This window comes from Pleurodeles waltl, chromosome 3_1 (genome assembly GCF_031143425.1).
Source record: "Pleurodeles waltl isolate 20211129_DDA chromosome 3_1, aPleWal1.hap1.20221129, whole genome shotgun sequence".
Classification (NCBI taxonomy): Eukaryota; Metazoa; Chordata; class Amphibia; order Caudata; family Salamandridae; genus Pleurodeles; species Pleurodeles waltl.
The window spans coordinates 1,782,358,520-1,782,382,810 of NC_090440.1; the positions used below are offsets into that span (position 1 = coordinate 1,782,358,520).

At 44.7% G+C, this 24,291-nt stretch overlaps 1 protein-coding gene across 3 annotated transcripts in view; it reads right to left on the reverse strand.

The window, feature by feature from the left end:
- Positions 1-24,291, reverse strand: part of VPS8 (VPS8 subunit of CORVET complex) — a 1,496,959-nt gene that overhangs the window by 1,058,500 nt on the left and 414,168 nt on the right. For all 3 annotated transcript variants that reach the window (XM_069225817.1, XM_069225815.1, XM_069225816.1), the window contains exon 15: positions 1,801-1,875. In XM_069225817.1, the coding sequence (XP_069081918.1) occupies positions 1,801-1,875 (75 nt within the window). The remainder of the gene's footprint in view (positions 1-1,800; positions 1,876-24,291) is intronic.

Genomic DNA, 24,291 nt, shown 5'->3' on the forward strand with positions numbered 1-24,291 from the left:
CTTAGGGAACGAGTTATAGTTACTTGAGCTAAATCTAACTATAACAGGTGAATTTCTGTGGTTTTGTACGTTTAAAATGTGAGCCTAACTATAACGTCCTTGTAACCTTAGCTTTTTAAAGTTTATATATATATATGGTGCCCTCGTCATGCACAGTTTTTTCGTCAAAGATTTCACTGCAAATATTACATTGATATTATCAATATTGTTATCAAAGACGTCATGCGTACCGTAATTTGTGAAGTAATTAGCAGTGCATGGTGAGAGCGCGAGTTCTAGTTACCTTAGGGCATGACTTATAGTTACTTGAGATAACTCTAGCTATAACAGGTGAATTTCTATGGATTAGTACGTTTAAAATGTGAGCCTACCTATAACGTCCCTTTGTTTTTTTAGGTGAATTTCTATATTTTTTTAATTCTATTTCCTAACTATAAAATCTCTGTAACCTTTGTTTTTTTCAATGAATATATATATATATATATATATATATATATATAGAGAGAGAGAGAGAGAGAGAGAGAGAGAGAGAGAGAGAGAGAGATATTAGAGAGGGAAAGGTGCAAATCACAAATCTAAAAACAAAATTGCATTTGTAAATTAAGTTGGGGAATTCTTCCCCCCATCAAAAAAATAAATAAATGTCAAAGCAATTTTTTTTCAAGCTTAGAGTGCCACATAAATTATGGAAAAAAGGAAAAAGGGAACTCTGGGTAATTCCCAGGATTTAGGTTGCAGGCAGTTCCTTTATATGAAGCCCTCTACAATACCGCCCACACTCTAAAACTGCTTACCTCAAATGTCTGTTTTAGTAGCAGAGCTTTTAGGCAAAGGATTAGCATAGTGCCATCCATGCAGGCTAGAAAAGTGACAGAGGTATTTGCCCCGGACATTGTTACTTTTCTTCCACGGGCTCTGAGGAGTCGGATCTGATGATCTCAGGACTGGGTTTGGTGGGCTGGAAGATCAGATGACTCCTCAGATTCTTCTTCCTCGGCTCCGAGCAGGTCTGCATCGCCGAAAATGCTCGGCATCTCAGAGGGTGAAGAATACATTTTGCTGGTGGCTTACCGCCTGCCTCTGCTCTGCCGAAGGGTATTTTTGCACCTGAAGTCTCAGCAAGAGTAATAGTGGATTTCGTCGTGCTCTGATGAGAGGCAGAGGCTACATACATCGTGGAGGTCAGCCTACGGGTAGTTTGAGTGGCACTGAGGGCATCTTTTGAAAGGTGTGCATTCCATTACCCCTCCCCCCCCCGAGCATACTCATTCCTCAGCATCGATAAGGAGAAGGCATTGCCCCAAACAGCAGGTGTACCACGAGGGCCGGAAAGCTTGGTTATTCAATGACGGGAAGGAAAGACAATGGCTTCCAGGGTTGCAACAGTCAGCATTGAACACGTTGAGACGACTGATACAGGTCCAAACCAGATGGTGGAAAAAAACAAGCTAACAAGGAGTTAGTGCCCCTGTGCATTCACAACCAGAGGATGAGTCTGAGCACAACACAAGATAGCAGCAGTAGGCAGAGTAAGTGTATTTACATCCATATATGCTATGAACATAATGTTACTGTAAATGATGTTATTGATAAGTCATTTTTGCAAAAACATGTTTGGACAACGTAATTACATGGACCGATAGATGAAATGGCTGACTCAAAGCCTCTCCATCTAAGTATATATTTATTTATTTTTTATTTCGGATTTCCTTGTAATTACATTAGGCAAGCAAACAACAAAACTGCATCTAGACCTAAATCCAAGTGTAGAAAATCAGTTACCAAATTGACAATATTTACCTTTGTTCCCAGGTAGAATATTTGACCGCCATAGCTGCAAATAGACTGATAACAGGCTTTCTCACCAACCAATGCCTGTAAAAAGTAGACATTTTATTATCTCTACGTTAAAGCATTAAAAGTTGAAAAGAACAAAAAGGACAAAAGACCAATGCAAATTAAGTTATGTGCAAAGGAAAAAGACCAATGTAAAGAAAGTTAAGTGCACTACTTATAAAGAGGCCTAGGTCATTTGTGTTTTTAAGATTAATATTTGTTTTCATACACTTCATGTTATGTAATCTGCACTTTGAAGGAAAGCATAGGCCAATGCCAGCCCTTAGTGTAAAATACATGTAGTTTTCTTCTTTGTATCTTGCATTGCATTCTCCTACAAGATACTTCAGTCCATGATTGGACCTCTGCTTGCTGAAATGTTATAAAAGAACAAGACACTTTCCTCAATAACACCTTTTTTGGTACAGACTATGTAACTGAAGACTCCACACATTGCGAATTTCCTCAGGTGCCAGACTGAATCTGGAAAGTTTAAAGAGGTGGCTTCGTGCAGCTCTGTGTTGGATCCCTCCTCTCCGGATATGTAAGGGGCTCTATATATAAGGTACCTCTGTGAGGTGCCATCAGTTTTCTTCTGATCTCCGTCCGTGCTGTTGGATTCAGAGCCACTGAAATCCAATGGTGCAGTGTGCAGAGGTTTTAAATTGGAATCTTAATAATGATCAGTTTAAGTAAATCTATATAATGGAGAGGAGGGAGGGGCATTGAGGAATGTGCAATTAGGTAGAAAACCTCACAAACCTTGGCCTCACCTAGTAAGTTACCAAACCCACCCACACTTTCAGACACCTACTGAACCCCATTTACTACACAATCAGCAAAATCAATGTTGACAAGTCAGCACTATGACCTATCCAAATAACACCCTTATCAGTTTCAGCATACCCATTCCGTACCACCACAGACCTACTACCATCAGATCTTCCAGCTGCAGCTGGAAAAACATCACAGAAGAGGAGTTCACATCCGCCTGCCCTGTGAACTGGCCCAAGTACACCAGCAACTTGCTGAAAGCCATCAAGAACTTCAACAGCTAGATTACCGCATGTGCAGATAGCCTAGCTCCCCTCAAGCGCAACCCAATGGCAACAGCCCAATCTCAGGCCACCTGGTGCAGAGAGGAACTCGGGCTGAAGAAACACCACTTCAATCAACTGGTGTGCAAGTAGAGAACAAGACACCACAGATAAAGACATCTTCAAATTAGTCCTAAGACCCTATCACCAGCAGATACGGAACACCAAGCGCACAGTTCTTACAGTTTGCAGAAAGGGAATCTTCATAATCAATTACTTCACTGCACCTCCTGCCACCTCAAGCAACATCAACCCCTCCTTTGCTGACCTTTGCAACAAGGTCTCTTCATTCTTCTGTAACAAAATTACCTACATCTATAGTGACTTTGATCCCCAACCAGATCTTGTAACTTTTGCTTCTCTACTTCTCATCACGGCGAATCCACCTCGTGGCACACTGTCACCACCGTCAAAATTGTTGCATTATGAAGATCATTCACTCGGGCTCCACCTGATGCTTGCTCTCACCATGCCTTCACCAAAGGACTCCTACCAACAGCGAAGTACTAACACCCATCTTCAACACCTCCACCGAATCAGCCACATTTGAAACACACCTGAAAACATGTCACCACCACGTACCTGCTTAAGAAACCACCTTTCTACCATACTCTGCAAAGGTCTTAGAGTGACTAATCAACCGACTTCTCACTGACCATCTCAGCAAATCCCAGCTCCTTGACGCCACGTAGTCCAGATTCAGGCCAAATCTAAGTACACAAACACTACACATCACCACCACAGATGACATCCACATCATTCTTGACTGAGGAGATGCAGCAGCCTTCATTCACCTGATACAGTATCACACCACGTACTCATCAGGCGCCTGCCCAAGACTGGAATCCAAGAACCCACTTTCCACTGGATCTGCTCCTTCTTAACAGACAGAACATAAGCTGTCAGCCTGGCACCTTAGTCCTCGGAGGCCCGTAGACTCATCTGCACAGTGCCTTAAGGTTCATTGCTCAGCTCCATTCTCTTCAACGTGAACCCCCTGGCCAACATCATCCAGACACACATAAACAACTATGAGGCTGGGAGGTGTTTGGAACGCCGCAAAACTCCGATTGGAGCGAATACCAGGACAAGGGGGACCCATGTTTGTACTTTTATTGTGGGACTTGCAGGACTTACCCGACCTCTGCCTCTTTGACTTGAGAATAGTCATGAGAATGTCCGTGAGAACAGGAGCACATCCATGCCATGAAACAAGACTGTTTCTTGTTGCAGAGATCAGTGACTGTGAGTTTGGTGTTGTGGTCACGGATGGCATTATGGTTTGTTTTAGTGCAACAGGAGCACAACACCAAGTAATGTGAGGTGCTAAGGCACCAGAGGCAGACACCAGTGTGGGTATCTGTCACCAACATCTGTCAATGACAGTCACGACATGGCTTAACACCTGTTATTTCAGGGCTCATCTATGCACACTGAAAATAATTCCCAAAAAGATTTTATGAGGGAAGAAAAGCCTTTCGTAAACAGCTGCTAGGTCTGGATCAGCATTAGAAGGCACAGAAAGAAAGGAAGTAATGTCAGCACACGGAGGTGGTATACATAGAGGCCACAACATCATGCAGAGCAGATGGATCCGACACAGAGCCACACAAAGCCACCTGTCGACGCACAAGGGAATTGCTTTAAAGTTTCCGGATTCGGTCTGGCACCTAGGGAAATTCATACGATGAAGAGTCTGCAGTTAGACATCTCTATTAGAAGCCCTTGTTTTTAGAGTGTGAACCAGGACTTTCCCTGGCTCCTCTTAAAGGCAGACTCCATGTCAGTCCTCCTATTGAATCAATACACTAGACCAGTGTTTCTCAATCTGTGGGTCACGACCCACTGATGTGGCACTAGCTGATTTTTGATGGGTTGCTAAAGCCCAGGCAAGTAATAAAGATGCCTTTAAACTCTGTATTTACTGTGTCACATTTACTGCTCTTCAAAGACAGAAGTCAACTGTCAGATAATGTCTTCTGCTGCTTATTTTATAACACAGAGACTGGTGTAAACAAATTCCTCTCACTTTGGACTCAAAGAAATAAAAATATAGCCATTTATGTGAAAATCCTGCTGGGGTACATGAGGTGTAAAATGAAAGCTGGATGAAGTCATTTTGTCATAACACACAACAAACTGTAAATATCTGTAAATTAACTGTACACATTCAGCAGTTAAGAAAGCAAAATGAAAAATGTTTTTGTAATTCCAAAGTGTGATGGATACAAAGATTTTACTGGGATCATAACAAATCAAGACATTTTACTTGGTGATGCACAAATAATACATATTCAATTAAACCGAATTTCTGCACATTATCATGTGTGTGCAGTGTAGTTTTATCTATAAAACTGCACTGTCTGTGCAAGTAGTGTGACCATTTCAACAGAAAATATGCTGTCTGCAAATAATGCGCTACCACACTATGCTTTATTACATTTAAAACAAGCATTTGCATTGCACTAGGTCTTGCATTTCTTTTGAGTTACAGCTATTGGCATTATAAATGCATAACTGGACTTTTCTTGCCACATAAATTGGTCAACCCTGTTGCATAATTTGGTTCTCGCTGTCAAATAATTTCAGTGACCCTGCATATAGCTAAACCACTTACATTTACCTATGTCGTCTATCTGCAACAAAAATGAAAATTTTGCTATTATTTGTTATATTTTTTTATATTATTATTTTGTGTTCCCCACCACCCCAACCTAGTGTGGGGACCTAGAGATGACATAGACCATAAGAGCACATTGTGCAGTGAGTTATGGGCAAAAATGTTTTGTAAAAAGAAGCCCCACAAAGCATTATGGGGTGAGTTTCCGATTGCAGAGAATATTGTAGTATATTGACTGTAACCATATAGTCAGCCCCTAGAGGGCATAACGACATGAAAACAGAATGGCAGAAAGTATTGCAGTGTAACAATATATGTAACCCCTCGAGGGCGTAGAGCCTTACACATGTTCAGGCCTAGCAGGCCTACTGCACTACTATTACAAATACAAACAAGACCCTTAAAACACAAACTACTCCCAGCTGTTAAACAAATGTTCCAACCATGAGAGAGCTTAAAAATACATTAAATGTGGGAGAGGTTACTATTTGGGGTCCACCCCACCTAGTGTGGGGACCCAGAGATGACCTAGACAGAAAGAGCACACTGCATGGAATGTTTTTTTGGTGGTCCCATTGTTGTAGGACCACCAGAGGCTGAGCTATGGGCAAAAATGTTTTGAAAAAGAAATGCCCCACAAAGCATTGTGGGGCGAGCTTCCAGAGTGCAGTGAATATTGTAGTATCGGCTCTGCTCCTGTGCCAGGATAGCCGCTTTGAGGATTTCTGTGATTTTTCTGTTTTAAATGTTTCCAGTTTATATACTTTTCAACTGCTAAACCTGTTAAGTGGTACTCATGTAAAGCGCACCTCTGATCGAGGTTGTTGTATATGAAACTTCACGTAGTCATGTAAAGCACTCCTCTGATCGAGTTTGCGCTATATAAAACTTCACATCCCCATGTAAAGTACTCATTAGATTGAGTTTGCGCTATTTGAACTTTTTTAAAAAAAAACCAAAAAAAAAAACCCTCCAGCTTGCAGCCTTTGAGCGCAGAGACCACAAAGAAACAGCGACATGCCCAAAACAAGGAAGAGGAAGAAACGACCACGCAGCGCGAAGCGGTGAGGCAAAAGAAAACAGTAGTGCACCACACTAAGGTTTATGGCCGATCATGTAATAATCCATGTAATAGGGTCAGTCACCAAAGCCGTCACAAAGCAGCCTCAAGGCGGGACAAACATAAAGCATTTACCTACGAAATCAAGGGAATTTTGAAAGGCAGCCCAAGGAAAGAATGAAAGTGATGGGCATGAGATGGGCATGTTGCAAGCCCAAAGATAAATATATTACAACATGTCAAGAGACAATGCTTGCGCACTGCCTAGGCTTGACCTAAAAATTGCTTACCTCATGTCTATTAAAACTAGGTGGGATGCGAATGCTTGTAATAGTAAAAAGTGGGTTGTGGTTCTATAAAGTTTGCATAGCACTGCTCTAGACCCCGTTTGGTTCTGAATATTAAGTAGAACAGGGCTCAGCTTCCACTGTGCAGGCTACTTCACTTATCTGCATTTTGAATTTAACTGACTGACCATTTCCTTTCTGCCTTCTGGAATGATTTCTAAATTTTATATAAACCTTCATGGTTTGTACTTGAATCTTGTCTCATATGGATTTTCTAGGATGGATTTTCTGTGTGGATTTTCCTATGTAGGTTTTCTGGGTTTCCTTGTAATTTATGTCAAGGGCTCTCTTCCTTTGGCACTCACACACAGCCCTTATTCAACTTATTGCCCCTTTAACAGTAAAAACCACTGACCAGTAAAAAGACTACACCTGCCCAACTAGCGATGCCGTACTTTACTGTCTTTTGCAAGTGAAACACGAACGGATCGCGCCTTAGCCAGTGTCTCTGCATTCTGGGAGCGCCTAGCTCCCAATGAGCACCTCAAACATCTTGTTGCCACCTGACACTGCCTTAGGATTCCAACTCCTATTAAGGAATCAGCAACACCCTATCTCCAAGCAAATTACAGTGGTTTCTTGTTTTGGTTCTTATACATCAGTCAGACTTGTGACTTTCCGAGTTGACATAAGTGCCAAAGACCCGCTCTTGCATATTGTTATCCCAGAGATAACCTAACCTCTTAAGGCAGAGAGTAAATAATTGGGACCTCTGAGCTGATGTAAGCTCGCCCTCAGTCCAGACTGTGCAGTGTGACTTTCTGAGCAGACAATAACCTCACTAAGGCCTGGAATAGCACAGCAGGACATTCAAGCGGAGGTAAACTCAACCCTGCATCCAGTGGCTTGACCCTTAAAACTGTTATAAATTCAGGCCCTAAAATACCCCAAGGGGCATCAGCAAACCCCAACACAGGAAATGGACAGTCAAACAACACTGTATTATTGTTTTCATATTTACAGTTGTGTTAATGTTCATGTGCAGGTTAAGCATAGTGCAGCGATAAGAATACCTGGGAGCCTTAAAATGACACAGTGAGCCTGTGTGAGTAGTGGGACATGTAACAATTCAACTGTGCTATGCTTTGTCAAGCCTCTGTTTTATGACATTTGCTTTCGCTCTACTGGGGAATATTCAACTACCCTTCACAGTATTACACACCTGACTAGTAGCTCAACCAGTGCTGCCAATGTGTCTCCTGGTCTTGGCAGGGCAGCCTCTGTCTCCCTTTTTTCTCTCTACTATTCCCCTTTCCTGTGTCACCACTCCAACCCTCTGTTCCCATCTCAGAGGAGATACCAGTCAGGCAGGATGTGAGCAATTCACATTGCTCCTGCAAGCCTGATTGAGGAATGGGTGCACTGCGAACACACATTCCTTAGACACTAAAAGCATGTAGCGTGAGATTAGGCATGTGAGCAGGAAGCCAACAGGCAACTGTTACAGTACCACTGCACTGAAAATTTGAGAAAAAAAGCTATGTGCTAGTCTAAAGTCAAGAAGCCCAGTGTTGCATGCCATGTCAATTAGAGGAGAAATGAGGAAATGAAGGGGAAACACAGCAGAGGGTGGGCTGTAGGGTCAGCACTTCAGCCACTTGTGATTCCCTGGTTCTTTGTACCAGAGATGACTCTCCCATGAACAGAGAGGGGGAAGTTATGAGTAAAAAGCCTTGTACAAGTACAAAGCCTTCTCAAATAAAGCCATGAGAACCAAGGCAACCAGCCTCCCATTACCTTATAACTGCGTCATGCTATTTTCAACACAATCTACATAATGAAACCGCAATTTAAGGTAATTACTTGTGGAAATAGATGAGCTGCAAGAGAAGCATCTTGTATGGCACAATATCACTTACTCTTTTATTCATGTCATGTAAGCAAGCTGCAATGTGGTTGTCATTGTAACTTTGAGTTCTATAATTTCATATACAACTCAATAGTAAAAAAAAAAAAAACGAAAAAAAAAAAAAAAAAAAAAAAAAAAGGAGGAGAAGAAAAACAACAATTTTCATGGAAGACACTTTTTTGCCTTCAAAAGTTAGGGGCCTGCCAGGGTTGATAGAGTACTCAAAAACAGCATAAACCTTTTAAATATAGCTTACTGTCTCCAATTCAGTGACTTTATTTGAATACCAAAAGTATACATAAAAGTACAAAACATACACAGTAAAATACATACATTACTTGATAAAAACACAGTCGTAAAAACAAGAAACTAATGGTGTGCCTTTTTACAAGGGCAATCAAAAAATGCTTCGAATACGTAGAGTAATATCTACAAAAAAAATGTAAAGTGCGTCATTGATTGTCCTCACTTCCCATCACAAGGACAAGATTAGCGTTAAAACCCAATGGAAAATCCAATGGAAACACAGCTAGTATTTTGTTGTGCCAGCCCTATAATGAAACAATAAACTTCACTCCCAACGGCCCACTGATCTAATCATGTACCCCACAGGCGAGCTATCCATTACGAGATTCGAACAGGCAACCACACTAGTCTTCTCACTCTCTATGGTCATTCTTTCAGTATCAGCTGAATTAAACAAAGCCTTCTGTAGTTGTTTTTTATTGTTATTGAGATTTCCCTTAGGGTCTGTAAAAAGATGCAGTAGACCAATCTTGCACAGCCTGAATTACACACTGGCTATCCAGGGAATATAAGAGCCTTTGTCACAGCTAAGGCAATCCATGATGATATCTCTTGTGAGACTTGCCTCCTTATTGTACAAGTTACTTACCTTCGGTAACAACATATCTGGTAGAGACATATTCTAGTTGCAGATTTCTTACCTTAGAATTTCCGTCAGACTGGATCTGGAGATTTTTCTTCGAGCAATACCCTTGCACTTCGGCACGTGGCGACGGTCGACTACGCGGGCGTCGTGGTCGCCGTGATGCCGTTAGGAGTAGTATATAGACGCCGCTCTCACGCAGTGACGTCAGTTTCTTTTAAAGACTTTCCACCCCAGAGCGCAGAGCCGCTAAGGACACAGAGATTGGTACGCGAGAGCTAAGGACCTGAAAGGGGGAATCCAAGTCCCTAGAAATCAGTTCGCAAGCTGGGAGGATGGATGGGCGGTAAGGAATCTGCAACTAGAATATGTCTCTACCAGATATGTCGTTACCGAAGGCAAGTAACTTGTACATCTGAGATATCTAGTTGCAGATTCCTTACCTTAGAATATATACCCAAGCAATGGCATCCTCGGTGGTGGGCTGTGAACCAAGATCATACTAGGAAGTCCTGCAGGATCGAACGGCCAAAATAGCCGTCCCGACGGACCTGACTGTCCAGGCAGTAGTGCATAGCTAATGTGTGCAGGGATGCCTACATAGCCTACATAGCTGCCTGGCAGATATCCAGGACAGGAACTCTGCCTGCTAACGCAGAGGAAGCAGCAGTTGCTCTGGTAGAATGAACACGTAAGCCCTCAGGGGGTTGCTTCTTGGCCAAGGTGTAGCACATTTTGATGCAAAGAAGCACCCATCGAGGGACGGTACGCTTTTGCACCGCCTTCCCTTTTTTCGCACCCACATATCCAATGAAGAGTTGATCGTCCACCCAGAAATCTTTAGTTCGATTGAGGTAGAAAGCCAACGCTCTTTTTGGGTCCAGACGGTAGAGTCTCTCCTCCTCATGGGAAGGATGTGGGGGTGCGTAGAAAGTAGGTAGAGTGATGGACGGGCCTACATGAAATGGTGTAACCACCTTAGGAAGGAAGGAAGCCCTAGTGCGCAACATTACTTTGTCAGGGTGCAAAGATAAGAATAGAGGTTTTGAGGAAAAGGCCTGAAGCTCACTCACTCTGCGAGCAGAGGTGATAGCGACCAGAAAGACCGTTTTGAAGGACAATTATGCATTGGCTCAAGGGGAGTACACATCAAATAAGTAAGTACAAGATTAAGATCCCACTGAGGCATGATAAATGGAGCAGGAGGAAATATATGGGTGAGCCCTTTTGGGAATCTACTCACAATAGGAGGTTTAAAGAGTAAGGGCTTAACAGGTATCCTAAGAAAGGCCGAAATGGCAGATAAATACCCTTTAAGGGTGCCCAAAGCAGAGCCCTGCTGGGCCAAAGAAAGAATGGCCAAAAGAACCATGGATAGAGGGGCGAAAAGGGGATCAACAGATTTGTGGTACACCATGCCACAAATTTATTCTGACAGGCGTATACAGATTTGGTTGATGGACGCCTGGCTGCCAAGATAACATTGCAGACTCTGGGTGGAAGGGCAAAAGCCGTCAACTGGCGCTGCTCAATTTCCACGCTTGAAGGCAGAGGTTGGACAGGTTCGGGTGAAGAACCGTCCCCTGTTGCTGCGACAGAAGATCCGCCCGAAGAGGCAGTCTGAGTGGAGGATCAATAGACATCCTCAATAGCTATGGATACCATACTTTCCGTGCTCAGTCCAGAGCCACCAAGATGATTTGGGCCCGGTCCTTCCTGATTTTCTTGAGAACTCTGGGCAGAAGAGGTATAGGCAGAAAGGCAGAAAGGAGGCCGGAGTTCCACTCGTGAAGAAAAGCGTCTCCGAGCGAGTGCCGCCTTGGAAACTCCGACGTGCAAAACATCTGACATTGCGCGTTGTAAGGAAATGCCTTCCTTGGCATGGTTACCCCCGACTTTTTGCCTTTTGTTGATGCCAGTTATGATTGAAAGTGTGCTGGGACCCTGCTAACCAGACCCCAGCACCAGTGTTCTTTCCCAAAACTGTACCTTTGTTCCCACAATTGGCACAGCCCTGGCACACAGGTAAGTCCCATGTAAATGGTACTCCTGGTAAGAGCCCTGTTGCCAGGGAAGGTCTCAAAGGGCTGCAGCGTGTCTTATGCCACCCTGGGGACCCCTCACTCAGTACATGAACACTGCCTCACAGCTTGTGTGTGCTGGTGGGGAGAAAATGACTAAGTCGACATGGCACTCCCCTCAGAGTGCCATGCCCACCTCTCACTGCCTGTGGCATTGGTAAGTCACCCCTCTAGCAGGCCTTACAGCCCTAAGGCAGAGTGCATTATACCACAGGAGAGGGCATAAGTGCATGAGCACTATGCCCCTAAAGTGCCTATGCAAAACCTTAGACATTGTAATTGCAGGGTAGCCATAAAGAGTATATGATCTGGGAGTCTGTCAAACACGAACTCCACGGTTCCATAATGGCTACACTGAAATCTGGGAAGTCTGGTATCAAACTTCTCAGCACAATAAATGCACACTGATGCCAGTGTGGGATTTATTGTAAAATACACCCAGAGGGCATCTTAGAGATGCCCCCTGAATACCAGTCCAACTCCTAGTGCTAGGCTGACCAGTTTCTGCCAGCCTGCCACAACCAGACGAGTCTCTGGCCACATGGGGTGAATGCCTTTGTCACTCTGTGCTCAGGAACAAAGCATGTACTGGGGGGAGGTGCTTCTCACCTCCCCCTGCAGGAATTGTAACACCTGGCGGTGAGCCTCAAAGGCTCATGCCTTTTGTTACAGCACCCCAGGGCAACCCAGCTAGTGGAGATGCCCGCCCCTCTAGCCACTGCCCCCACTTTTGGCGGCAAGGCTGGAGGAGATAATGAGGAAAACAAGGAGGAGCCACCCACCAGTCAGGACCGCCCCTAAGATCCCCTGAGCTGAGGTGACTGCTGCCTTTAGAAATCCTCCATCTTGAGATTGGAGGATTCCCCCAATAGGAATAGGGATGTGCCCCCCTCCCCTCGGGAAGGAGGCACACAGAGGGTGTAGCCACCCTCCAGGACAGTAGCCATTGGCTACTGCCCCCCAGACCTAAACACACCCCTAAATTTAGTATTTAGGGGCGACCCTGAACCCAGGAAACTAGATTCCTGCAACCTACAAGAAGAAGTAGAACTGCTGCCCTGAAAGCCCAGCAGAGACGACAGAGACAAGTGACTTGGCCCAGCCCTACCGGCCTGTCTCCAGACTCAAAGAACCTGCACAGCGACGCATCCGACAGCGACCAGCGACCTCTGAGGAATCAGAGGACTGCCCTGACCTCGAAGGACCAAGAAACACCCGAGAACAGCGGCACTGTTCAAAAACAGCAATAACTTTGCAACTTTTTAACAACTTCCAAAGAACTCACTCTTCCTGTCGGAAGCGTGAGACTTCACACACTGCAATCGACGCCCCGGCTCAAGCTCCAGAGAACCAACACTACAAGGAGGACTCCCAGGTGACTGCGACCTCGTGAGTAACCTCAGACGAACCCCCTGGACCCACACAGCGCCGAATGCAGAGAGGATCCAGAAGCTCCCCCTGACCGTGAATGCCTGGAACAAAGAACCCAACGCCTGGACCAAGCACTGCACCTGCAGCCCCCAGGACCAGAAGGAATCGAACTCCAGCGCAGGAGTGACCATCAGGTGACCCTTTGCCTAGCCCAGTCGGTGGCTGGCCCGAGAAGCCCCCCTGTGCCCTGCCTGCACCGCTAGAGTGACCCTCGGGTCCCTCCATTGATTCCTAATGATAACCCGACACCTGCTAAGCACACTGCACCCAGCCGCCCCTGTGCCGCTGAGGGTGTGTTCTGTGTGCCTATTTGTGTCCCCCCCAGTGCTCTACAAAAACCCCCTGGTCTACTCTCCGAAGACGCAGGTACTTACCTGTTGGCAGACTGGAACCGGAGCACCCCTGTTCTCCATAGGCGCCTATGTGTTTTGGGCTCTCCTTTGACCTCTGCACCTGACCGGCCATGTGTTGCTGGTGCAGTGACTTTGGGGTTGCCTTGAACCCCCAACGGTGGGCTGCCTATGCCGAGGAATTTAAACTTGTAAATGCCTTACTTACCTGAAAAACTAACCAATACTTACCTGCCCCCGGAACTGTTGATTTTTGCAGTGTCCACTTCTAAAATAGCTTACTGCCATTTTTACTAAAACTGTGTATGTTACTGCTCTAATTCACAGTTCCTTACTTATCTATGTGGAGTACCTTTCATTTTATCTATTTACTTCAAATCTTGAATCTTGTGGTTCTAAAATAAATTAAGAAAATATATTTTTCTATATAAAAACTATTGGCCTAGAGTTAAGTCTTTGAGTGTGTGTTCCTCATTTATTGCCTGTGTGTGTACAACAATGCTTAACACTACCCTCTGATAAGCCTACTGCTTGACAACACTACCACAAAATAGAGCATTGGAATTATCTAATTTTTCCAATATCTTACCTCTAAGGGGAACCCTTGGACTCTGAGCACACTATCTCTCACTTTGAGATAGTATATACAGAGCCAACTTCCTACAGCAGCCCTTTCTAACGATCTGCGAAACCCACCTGTCTGTTGTGATGGTTTCTCATTGGGGCAGATGATGGCGAATCTTGCCACCAACTGGACGGGAGTGTGGGGATGGACTAGGAGGGTTTGGAGGCTGCAGCGGGGGCAGTGGTGGACTGGGCAGACCTCTGGTTTTCTGCCGCATGGCCACATGGGATTCCGCATCCCTGGCCACAAAGAGGCTGAACAGTGTGTGCGGTACGGTGGCTGGGTGGAGGATGCGACAGGGAGCCCCTTCCGTAGCCACGAAAAGCGGACTGTGGTGGGCGAGGGGCAGAGGAAAGACCGAGGGACCAAGCCGGAGCCCGGGAATCCTTGAATCTCTCCAAGGCCAAGTCCGCTTTGTCTCCGATGAGACGGGAGCCATCAAAGGGCATGTCCATGAGTGACTGTTGGACATCCCCCAGAAAAACCAGAAGTTCATAACCAGGCATGGCATCATAAGGCCACCGTCATAGCAACCATTCTGCCCAGTGTTGGTCGTGTCCAGCTCACAACGGATTGTGAACTTTGTTGCATCTCTCCCATCGTTCACAGCTTGGGAGACGATAGCACGGGCCTCCTCAGACATCTGCAGCAGGATAATACCCAACCATATCCCACAAAGAGTGGGTATAGCGGCCCAAAAGGCATGCGGTGTTCAAAGACCGCAGTGCAAGACTGGAGGAAGAAAACAACTTCTTGCCAAACTGGCCCAGTCTTTTGGATTCCCTATCCGGGGTTCGGAAGGGAATATGCCTGAAGAAGAGGAAGCCTGGATAACAAGACTCTCAGGCGTGGGGTGTTGTGACAGGAATTTAGGGTCGTTCGGAGCGGGCCGATGGCGGCGTACAATAGTCCTATTCACAGGAGCCTCTGTGTTGGGCTTGGACCATGTACCCAAAAGGACATCGGTGAGGGCTTCATTAAACGGCAAAAGGGGTTCTGAAGTAGAAGCCCCAGGCTGAAGCATCTCCGTCAGATTAGACCTGACCTCCACAGTGGGAAGCTCAAGACCACGGACCTCAGCTGCCCTACTGACCACCATACCATAAGTTGCTCCCTCCGCCGTAGCCACGGTAGGAGGAGACCGCATGCCAGCATCAGGAGAAGTATCCAGACCACTGGCTTTGCCCAATTCCTGAGCCCAGTTGATCATCCTGGTATTCATAAGGCTCCAGGGACCCCTCCAATCCCTCCTCATTTTCGTACCCATAAGAAAAAGGGTTTGAATCCGACCTGGGGCGAAAAGGCCCCATCGAAGTCGAAGGAGGCATCGGCCGATGCCGCTCCGACTCCGAGTCGTTAGGGATAAGAATTGTGTCGACGTCGATAGTGGGCGCTACCGACGTCAGGAGCGGCGATGATCGCCCCGACGCCGGGGAAGGTCTCAAGGGTGCGATCTGCGCCGGTGCGGATTCGCGCACGGATCCGGAGGTGACCTCGGTGGCCGGAGCAGAAGCCGCTGGTGCCCCTCAGACGAACCCCTTGGGACCAAAGGCGCGGTATCGGGGTCAGACCACCCAAATATGAGGCGCATGTCCTCATAAAACTCTAAGTTGGGCAGGGGTCGCTCCGGCTCTGGGAAGCTCGGGGAAGAGCAGAGCCGACCCAGACGCAGGCTCCGAGGATGGAGGCCTTGTGCGTGGACGCTCTTCACGCGTCGCGTTGGCTGAGTGATGGGGGGAAGTCGGAGAGTGATGGGACTTCTTCGACTTCTTCTTACCTTGACCCGAGGATTTGGAAGAAGACGAGTGGTGATGACTCTGTGACCAATCTTGAGACCTTCCTCTCGAGCGAGATCAGGACCTACGCAGAGTTGAGTGCCGGGCTGCCATAAGCTTATGGGACCGCTCCCTCAAAGCCTTCGGGTGCATGGCCTGGCACTCGGAGCACGACTTCGGGTCATGGTCGAACTCGAGACACCACAGACAAACCCGATGAGGATACGTCACCGACATCGTACGATGACAGTACTCGCATGGCTTGAACCCGGTCTTCGAGGACATCCTCGACGCACCAAACTTTCACAGAAAAACTTGACAAAACGGTCGAGTTCGCCCAAAAAATAGCCAGGGTAGCTCATCTCTGGATCAGTGCGTGGCGCGGAAAGAAAAGAACTGATGTCACTGCATGAGGGCGACGTCTATATACTACTCCCGACATCATCACAGCGACCACGATGCCAACGACGCCCGCGGAGTCGACCGACGCCACCTGCCGACGTGCAAGGGTATTGCTCGAAGAAAAATCTCTGGATCCAGTCGGACTCCTGGGGGAAATTCTAAGGTAAGGAATCTGTAACTAGAAGTCTCTATCAGATTTAATACACTGTCAACCATGACAAAGGTGGACGGGGTCTGATGTAATCTTCTAAGTATGGGATGCCTAATGGACTGTGACAGATTAAATGTGAGGATGAAATGGGAGCCACCAGGACCTCTCTCCAAAATCGATTTTATTTGGTCTGAAGTAGGTCACATTTTTGGATACCCCATACCCCTGCTGCGTATGTTGCTTTTGGCATATACTGTGTTTTATAAATTTGCGAAAGGGGAATGAGTGAATCCTGCCCCTAAGTTGTGCCAAGCTAAATAAAGTACCAGTAGCCTTTATTCATTCAGCCCTGCAGTGAGCGATGTGCAGAGCCCAGGAACCGATATCAGCAAGAATCAGGCCTAGATATGGGAAAGTGCCAGTGCACTTCTAACTGTTGTTACTAACTCTTCAAATGGACAGCTGGCATTTCTTTGGGCTACAAGCCATAATATAAGACTTTGCTAAATTAGTCTGCAAATCTAGTGCGCACATAAAATCCACAAAACCATGGTCTTGGAGACGCAAGGCTGTTGGTGTACAAGCCATTAATACAGTGTCATCCGCATACAGGACTGATAGTAACGTGGAGCTTTTGATAACTGAAACATCTGATATTATATTTGTAAAAATAAAAACAATAAAAAAAGAATGAATATTGTTAATATATAAAATAAAATAAATAAAAGTAGGGCTACAACATGTCATTTTCTCACTTCATGAAAAACTCCTCTTATCTTTTGTGACCTCACCATCTGAATTCATTCTAACTCTGGACTTCATATCCATGTGCAAAAATACACTAGAAAGTGCACTAGTGCTTCACTCATCCCATATGCAAGAAGGTTTGACCATAGCTTTCAGAGATTAATGCACTCAAACGCTGAGGTCAAGTCCATAAAAGCCAAATACAAGGTGGATAGTGTGGCAATGGTATACTTCCCAATAATCAGGCACAGGTTGAGACATTGCTCTACAGTTCCAACACGGTACATAAAACCATATAGGCAAGAGTGGAAAATTGACTTCTCCTCAGTCCACTTTCTAACCCTGTTGTGCAAGACTCTTCCGGGAGTCTTTACAGTGGTGTCAATTAAAGAGATAGTCCTATAGCAACCCGGCTGTGAAAGATCACCCTTTTTAAAAACAGGTACCATGATGGAAGTTGTCCACGAACTAGGTAGTGGGCAGTGACCAAGACTGTTAAAAAACATTCACCAATAGAGGTGCTCATAACTCAGGACTGTGCTTTATAAGATCAATTGGTACACCATCAGGCCCAGGAGCCTTACCACTGACACTCTGGGCTATAGCATCTTCTACCATGTTCAAGGATACCTTTATTTTCCTAAAATTAGGCCTCACAGTGAAGTGACTTGATACTTGGGTTGCAGCATAGGTTCTTGTGAAATGTGCCTCCCAGGTCCCACTGGAAATATGACAACTAATTGGGGCTGCTGCATAACTCATATGCTTCATTCTGGATGCAATAACATTCAAACTCTTCAAGGAATAGTTCCTGTGTTACCCAAGTTTCTTGAAGCATGAGTACATCACATTGTCTTATAAAAGTTAACCATTTCAGTATTGTAATCTTAGATTGAAGACCTGCCATGCTTCAGCTCAATAGCCTCAACACAGAATCCTCAGAGTCCCAAATTTTACCAGGGGTGAAAGAGTATGAGGATGGGGCAGTTTAGCAAATGGTTCTAATATACGTTCTTTCCTGTCAACAAGACTAGTCCCCAGTCAGTCAATCCCATTGAGATTACTTAGGGGGGAGAACTTATTACAAAGTGCAAGCTGTGGACTGAGGGTGTAGCAATTCTGGGAACTCCAATGGGCTTCCAATGCTTTAGGTTTGTAAAAATATCCTAATGGGAGAAACCATATGCTGGCATCATTACGACCAATAAGTTCCTGTGGTCTCAACTGGTTCCTTACATAAAATGGTCTGTGAAAGTTCACCACAATACAAAACCCAGCTGTACCTTTCTTCGAGCAACCCACCCACCCCACTCTTCATACCATTATCATCTTATTTATGCTCATTGGATTACAATGTTTGAGCTTGATAAGCCAATCTGCACTTTTATTATGTAGCTCCTCCCACGATTCTGTTTGTGATTCCTTGAGAGAGGCAACTCCTGCCAGCACTAAAACATTGGGACAAGACTTATTTCCAATCAATTTTTACTTGGGTTGAAACAAATTCTAGAATAAGCTTGTTCAGCGCTACTGGCCCCCGATGTTCTATAACTCTGGTTGCCCTTACAGCACAAACTAGAAGGATCAGCCTCTGTCCCACGTGGGGCTGATCAAGTAAAAGCTTTAGGTAATTCCTTGGGACCTTCAATGACGGTGGCACTGTTGCTTGCAACAATGTGGCTTATACTGTCCACCCTATTGCTAATATCTGTATTAGTTGTAGCTGATGACGCGTTCAAGGTACTCTCAAGGGCAGACATCTTAATAAGGATGTACATCATACTACTTAATCGGTTCCAGTATTTGCTCTAAAATAGGACAACATTTCCCACATGAAGTATCATAAACATACCCTTATTGAAATGGTCAGAAATATGTGTAGGTTGGGTTTGAAACTGTTTGAGGTGTCAAGAAGAAAGCTGGCCCTGTTGCTTAGCACTATGTTTTTTGCCTCCGCTGGCGACTTCACGGTAGACTTTTTCTTTTTCACAACTGGCTCAGATTCTAACAAACTACTGATGGAGTTTTGTGAAACTGGGGCCTCTTCTACCCCATCATTGACCAGATCCTAGGCAACAGAGGGGACTTGTAGATGGGCCGTGGACCTTGTAATACGAGGACTTATTAAAGTGCCACTGGGAGAACTTACCAACTTCTATTTCTTTCGAAAACATAGATGTAAGGTACTTCTTGATCAACACTTAATCTATTACATAGGTAACAATTGTAATAACAAAATAAAGGCATTCTCTCTTTTGAAGCTAACACCATGGATCTCCTCGTACTTATTTTGCCATTTTACAGTAAAGGTATTGCAAAAGAAGATTACATTGTTTATGTTTCCATCACGCCCAATACGTTGCAGTTCAAACAGCTAGTATATGAAGCAACTCATACTCCAAAAACTAAGGTTGCTCCTATCCCTGAATATTAGTTTTCAAAATGTAATTTCCAACATGTAGAATAGACTGATCAGTCCATTTAATTCCAAATGATTGATCAGTCCATAGACATTTTGGACAGAGAGAGCCTGCAATGTATCTGCATGTACATTAGGAATGTAGCAGTGATGATGCTACTGAATTTGTTGGCTGCATTTAAGATGGATGTCTAAACCCTACAACTAAAAGTGTTCATGCATGCCCTAAAAATCACAGTAGTTGCTGATGCCTCCCTCAAGCTCGGCTCCAGGTAGATTCAGACATTTGCAACACTTTTCAGTGAAGAATTAGGCAACATCAGACGATTCATCATAACTGAGCAGAAGCAGTGTCAGCAAACACAGATACAAGGCAGCACACAGCACGATAGGTGACAAAGACATTGGGAAAACCCTCACTTCAACTCACCAAGAACAGCAATAAATAACGTCTTCAAAGACAAGTTTAACAAGGTCTGGCAGCACTTCAATGATCCCCCAACATCTGGCATAGTCACGTTGATCTCCCGCACAGTGTACCATGATGTTCTGCATTCAACTGACATTCTGGCAAGACTATCTAAACATTGTGTGGCACAAAAACGATGTTATCCCACCATTAAAATGAAGAAAATCTGTGGGGAAGCCCTGATGCAGCTACTTGATACAGTCAACGGATCCATCAACCCAAAGTGCCTCCTCATGCTGCTATTGTTCTCTTCTTCCTTTGACCATCCAAACATACTTGACATCTTCACACTCCAAATGGAGTCCAGCTGGACCAGAAGAGTTTATTCCATGTGAATTCCTGTGGTCTCCCCAAATTCTCTGCACTCACACCAGTGATTTATAACTTTGATAGGAAGCCAATGAGTCATGTTAGCTGCTTAAGTCAGCACAATCCACCAGTATATGGAAAACACACAACGTTATGTAAAAGTCTCATGTGCTTTGACTTGGGATGCCTAAACAACAGTATTGCAATGAGCTAGCCTTGGCTTACCATAAATTGAACCCCACCAAGATGCAATTTGTGGTTATAACCAGTGAGTGTATACAACAAAAGATGCAAGACAGTTTCTCCAAGATTAATGTTTATGACTCACTCATAAACACCGTCAGTTTACAGGTATTTAAATCAACAGCCACCTCAGCTACAGGGCTGACATTGCACACAAAACGAAAATTTAATGCCAACAATTGGCCCTGCTCCACACAGTGCACAACTTCCTAATGCAAATAAATGTCAGTCCTTTGCAATGTTGACAAAGACATTGCTCTGCTTGCTCGCCAGAATCCCTTACAGCCATCTGATGTCACCTAAAAGCACCCACCCTGAGCAGCAGAGCTCAAATTCACTTGCTACCACATGCTGTGTGTATCAAATGCAAGGTGTCCAATGAAACTTACCACTATACATCAAGACCACTGGTGGAGTATGTACGACATGCTGCAGCACAGCCAAATGGAAATTAAGAATGCATGGAGATGATGAAGAGATGTCATACTTTCTCCTATTGCACTCCTATGATCTGAAACAAAATACCAGACCACTGTCACCAGGCCCTGTCCCTTCTCCACTTCTCAAAAAAACTGAAGACAATTTCTTCGAGAGGACAATTATCTGGATTGTGGACAACCTCTGAAAAGATCACACCCCTTACCATTCTACTCCGGTGCCAGTGCAACTCTGCCACATCCCTCACTGCTGACATTCCCTTCAATCCTAACAGCATTACACTTGCCTTCTCCACTTTCAACCATTGCCTTTGATGCTGGATTTCTCAAACTCCATTCCTTTCATTTCAAACCCTTCTTCTGCATTATCCATTATAAACCCGCCATCATGTACAGCACTCCCATGCTATTTAGCTGTTTCTTCTGTAAGTGCCACCTACATACATTCAAAAACTTCAAACTTGATGTTGTTGTGTAGGCTTGGATCTGTGGTGGGTGTCGGATCAAGCTACTAAATGCCTCTATTCTTGATGAAAAATTGCCAGTCTAGAATCTTTGTTGGTCAATCATCTTTCTGTGTGAAATTTGTTGATTTTGTTGTTCTACAGGGATCTTGCCGGTCTCCACTGCTGCATCAGATGCATGTGCAACTTCTCAATCAAACCCTTCTGTCTCCGAGGACTCAAATATGCAGGTGATACACAGGTTGTGCTGAAACGGAGGAAACATCTCAAGAATAATCTACAATTTTAGCTACTTCCTTAAGAATGGATATCTACAATTTTAGTTACTTCAATGAGAATGGGGATGAATTGACCCAGCTGAAATGCCTCTAAAACTGAGATGTTGCTACTATCATTCCCTTATATACTGAAGAACGCTGATCAACACTGCAATAAAATGTGTATTGATGCATTGGTCATCCATATGACAGACTAAGTAAAAAACTCTGGGAGTTCCTTTTGTTTCAAATACGTCCATGGATAACAGGTCAACCAAAATGAAGCTATTTGCATATACTATCACAAACCAATGGAACACATTCAACCTTTCCTCGATGGGAGTAATGGAGTAAGAAATATTACTAGGTGTAAAACTGTTTTTGGGCAAGGCTAAGATGGTGTTTTGAGTAGAATTGGTCCTGGCTTCCCTCCCCCCTGGCTGTCGCCATTGGCCACCACCCAGTGTTAGAAGGCAGCGTAACACCTCAGGGAGCTGCCCCCATCAAAGAGGCAACACTGTGTTTGGCCAGTGTAGATAGAGGCTGCGCACTTACAAATGTCAGCCTTAGCACAGTAAGCAGGACAGACAAATGGTTGCATATTCACAACTCCCTCCCACCCACAGAGAAAGGAAAATAATGCTTGCAAGAAAAAGGCAAGAAGTGAGTGGGAAGGGTGGAGCCCATAAAAACCAATGAAAATGCAGTGGTGGAAGTCAGGAGCAGGTGCCAAGCGACAAGCCTGCTAGAAAATAGAGGGAGAAAAGGTGAGCGGACATTGGGCTGAGGTGAACGGAGTGAACTCCGCAGAAGAGCAGGAGTGAGCAGAAAGGCAGGTAGGTATCATCCCTGAAGAAACCCTAATGGCAGACACAAACCCTGAGAGACTTGGATGGTGGCAGGGCAGTGCTTAATTTGTGCTTGTTGTTTCTGGTGAGGAGCACGGCACTTATTTTTAAGGGCTGGCACTTAATTTTCGCCTCAAGCATTTACTGCGAGCAAAAGACACATATGAGAAAGAGGGAGGAGGAGAAAAATGAAATAGCGTCCCAATGGGAGAAAGCAGAAAGTTGCAAGAGTGAGCTGAAGGGGCAGGGAGTGGCTTTAAATGGACTAAAGAGGCCCAAGATGGCTTCAGGATTACGCTGCCTCAGTATTTCGTGTTTGCACATTTAATTACAGCAGCCACGTGTTTAAGAGGAGTGCTTTGGGCACGGCACGTTTTTACTTACAAATTACGCACTGTGGCAGGGGCAGAGAATGAATGAGGGAGATGTAGGAGCAACTGGACACAATGAAGCTCCCAAGCCTACTTAACAAAAAAGCCAAGAGAAAGGGAGAGAGTGTGTGAAAGAGAAGTGGGCTTCACTGTAGGTGAACAAAGCTCCCACAATGGTCGAGCTAAGGAACACTCACCCAGCAAAAGAAAGCAGATCACGAACTGCGGGTGGTGGAGGGCAGCCTCCCAAGGGCATAGTTGATATCATCAGTATACAAGCCAGCACCTCATAGTATGTGGAACCCTTCTACACAGCACCCATTAGTAATCACAAAAACAACCTAATCTGGAAAACTTTATTTGGGAACGGGCTGTCTGAGAAACAGAACGTTAACCGTCTACGCAACGCTGCTAACGTATATTCTGGTCCACAAGTGTCAATACGTCATGATTTTAAAAGTTCTTGTTCACTGGCTCCATTTTCCATTTACTTTTGTTGCATCCTTTCACCTAAATTTCACATGTCTCTTAACTACTTTTTGGGCCTTTTTTTTATAAGTCATCGCAGAATACTTAGAGTTCTGTTTTGACGCCTGTGCTAAGAATTCATGTACCACGCATTTTGACTTTTCTTTGAGCTTCTCCTTTTCATCTTCACGAGGTGAAGTCCGCGGGTGCACACTGCTTGCTTTATTTTGTGATAGGTGTCTCTTGTCTGCCATGACTTGTTTGAACATATCCTTGCAGACATATCTTTTTTTTTACTCCTCAGGCGGTAGACATCTTCAAGCTTGGTCCATAGGTTTGACTGTCACAGTCTTCTTCAAAATATGTAATAGCCTGTTGTTCTTACGTAGTTAGGAGAATGTCCTTTCTGTTGCTTTTTATTGGTCTTTGTAATATAACTTCTCTGTGGGGACTACCGGTTGTTAAGTGTTTAATGCCAACTTAATGTTTTAAGACTACCCCTCCTCATACAAAGTTTTCCAGAGTGCTACTACATTGTTTCATCTTTGCTTGTTCTCCTCTGTAACCTTTAGGAAAAACTGCAACATAAAAAAATCAATTGATAAGGGGCTCTTGTATGAATTTGTGAGGTACTTAGTGGTACAGTAAGTTGGGGATCAGAAAAAACACCCACATAAACTCAAACACTAATAATCTGGGCACTCCAGATGCTGACACAGAGATAAATATTGACAGAGAATCTCAGC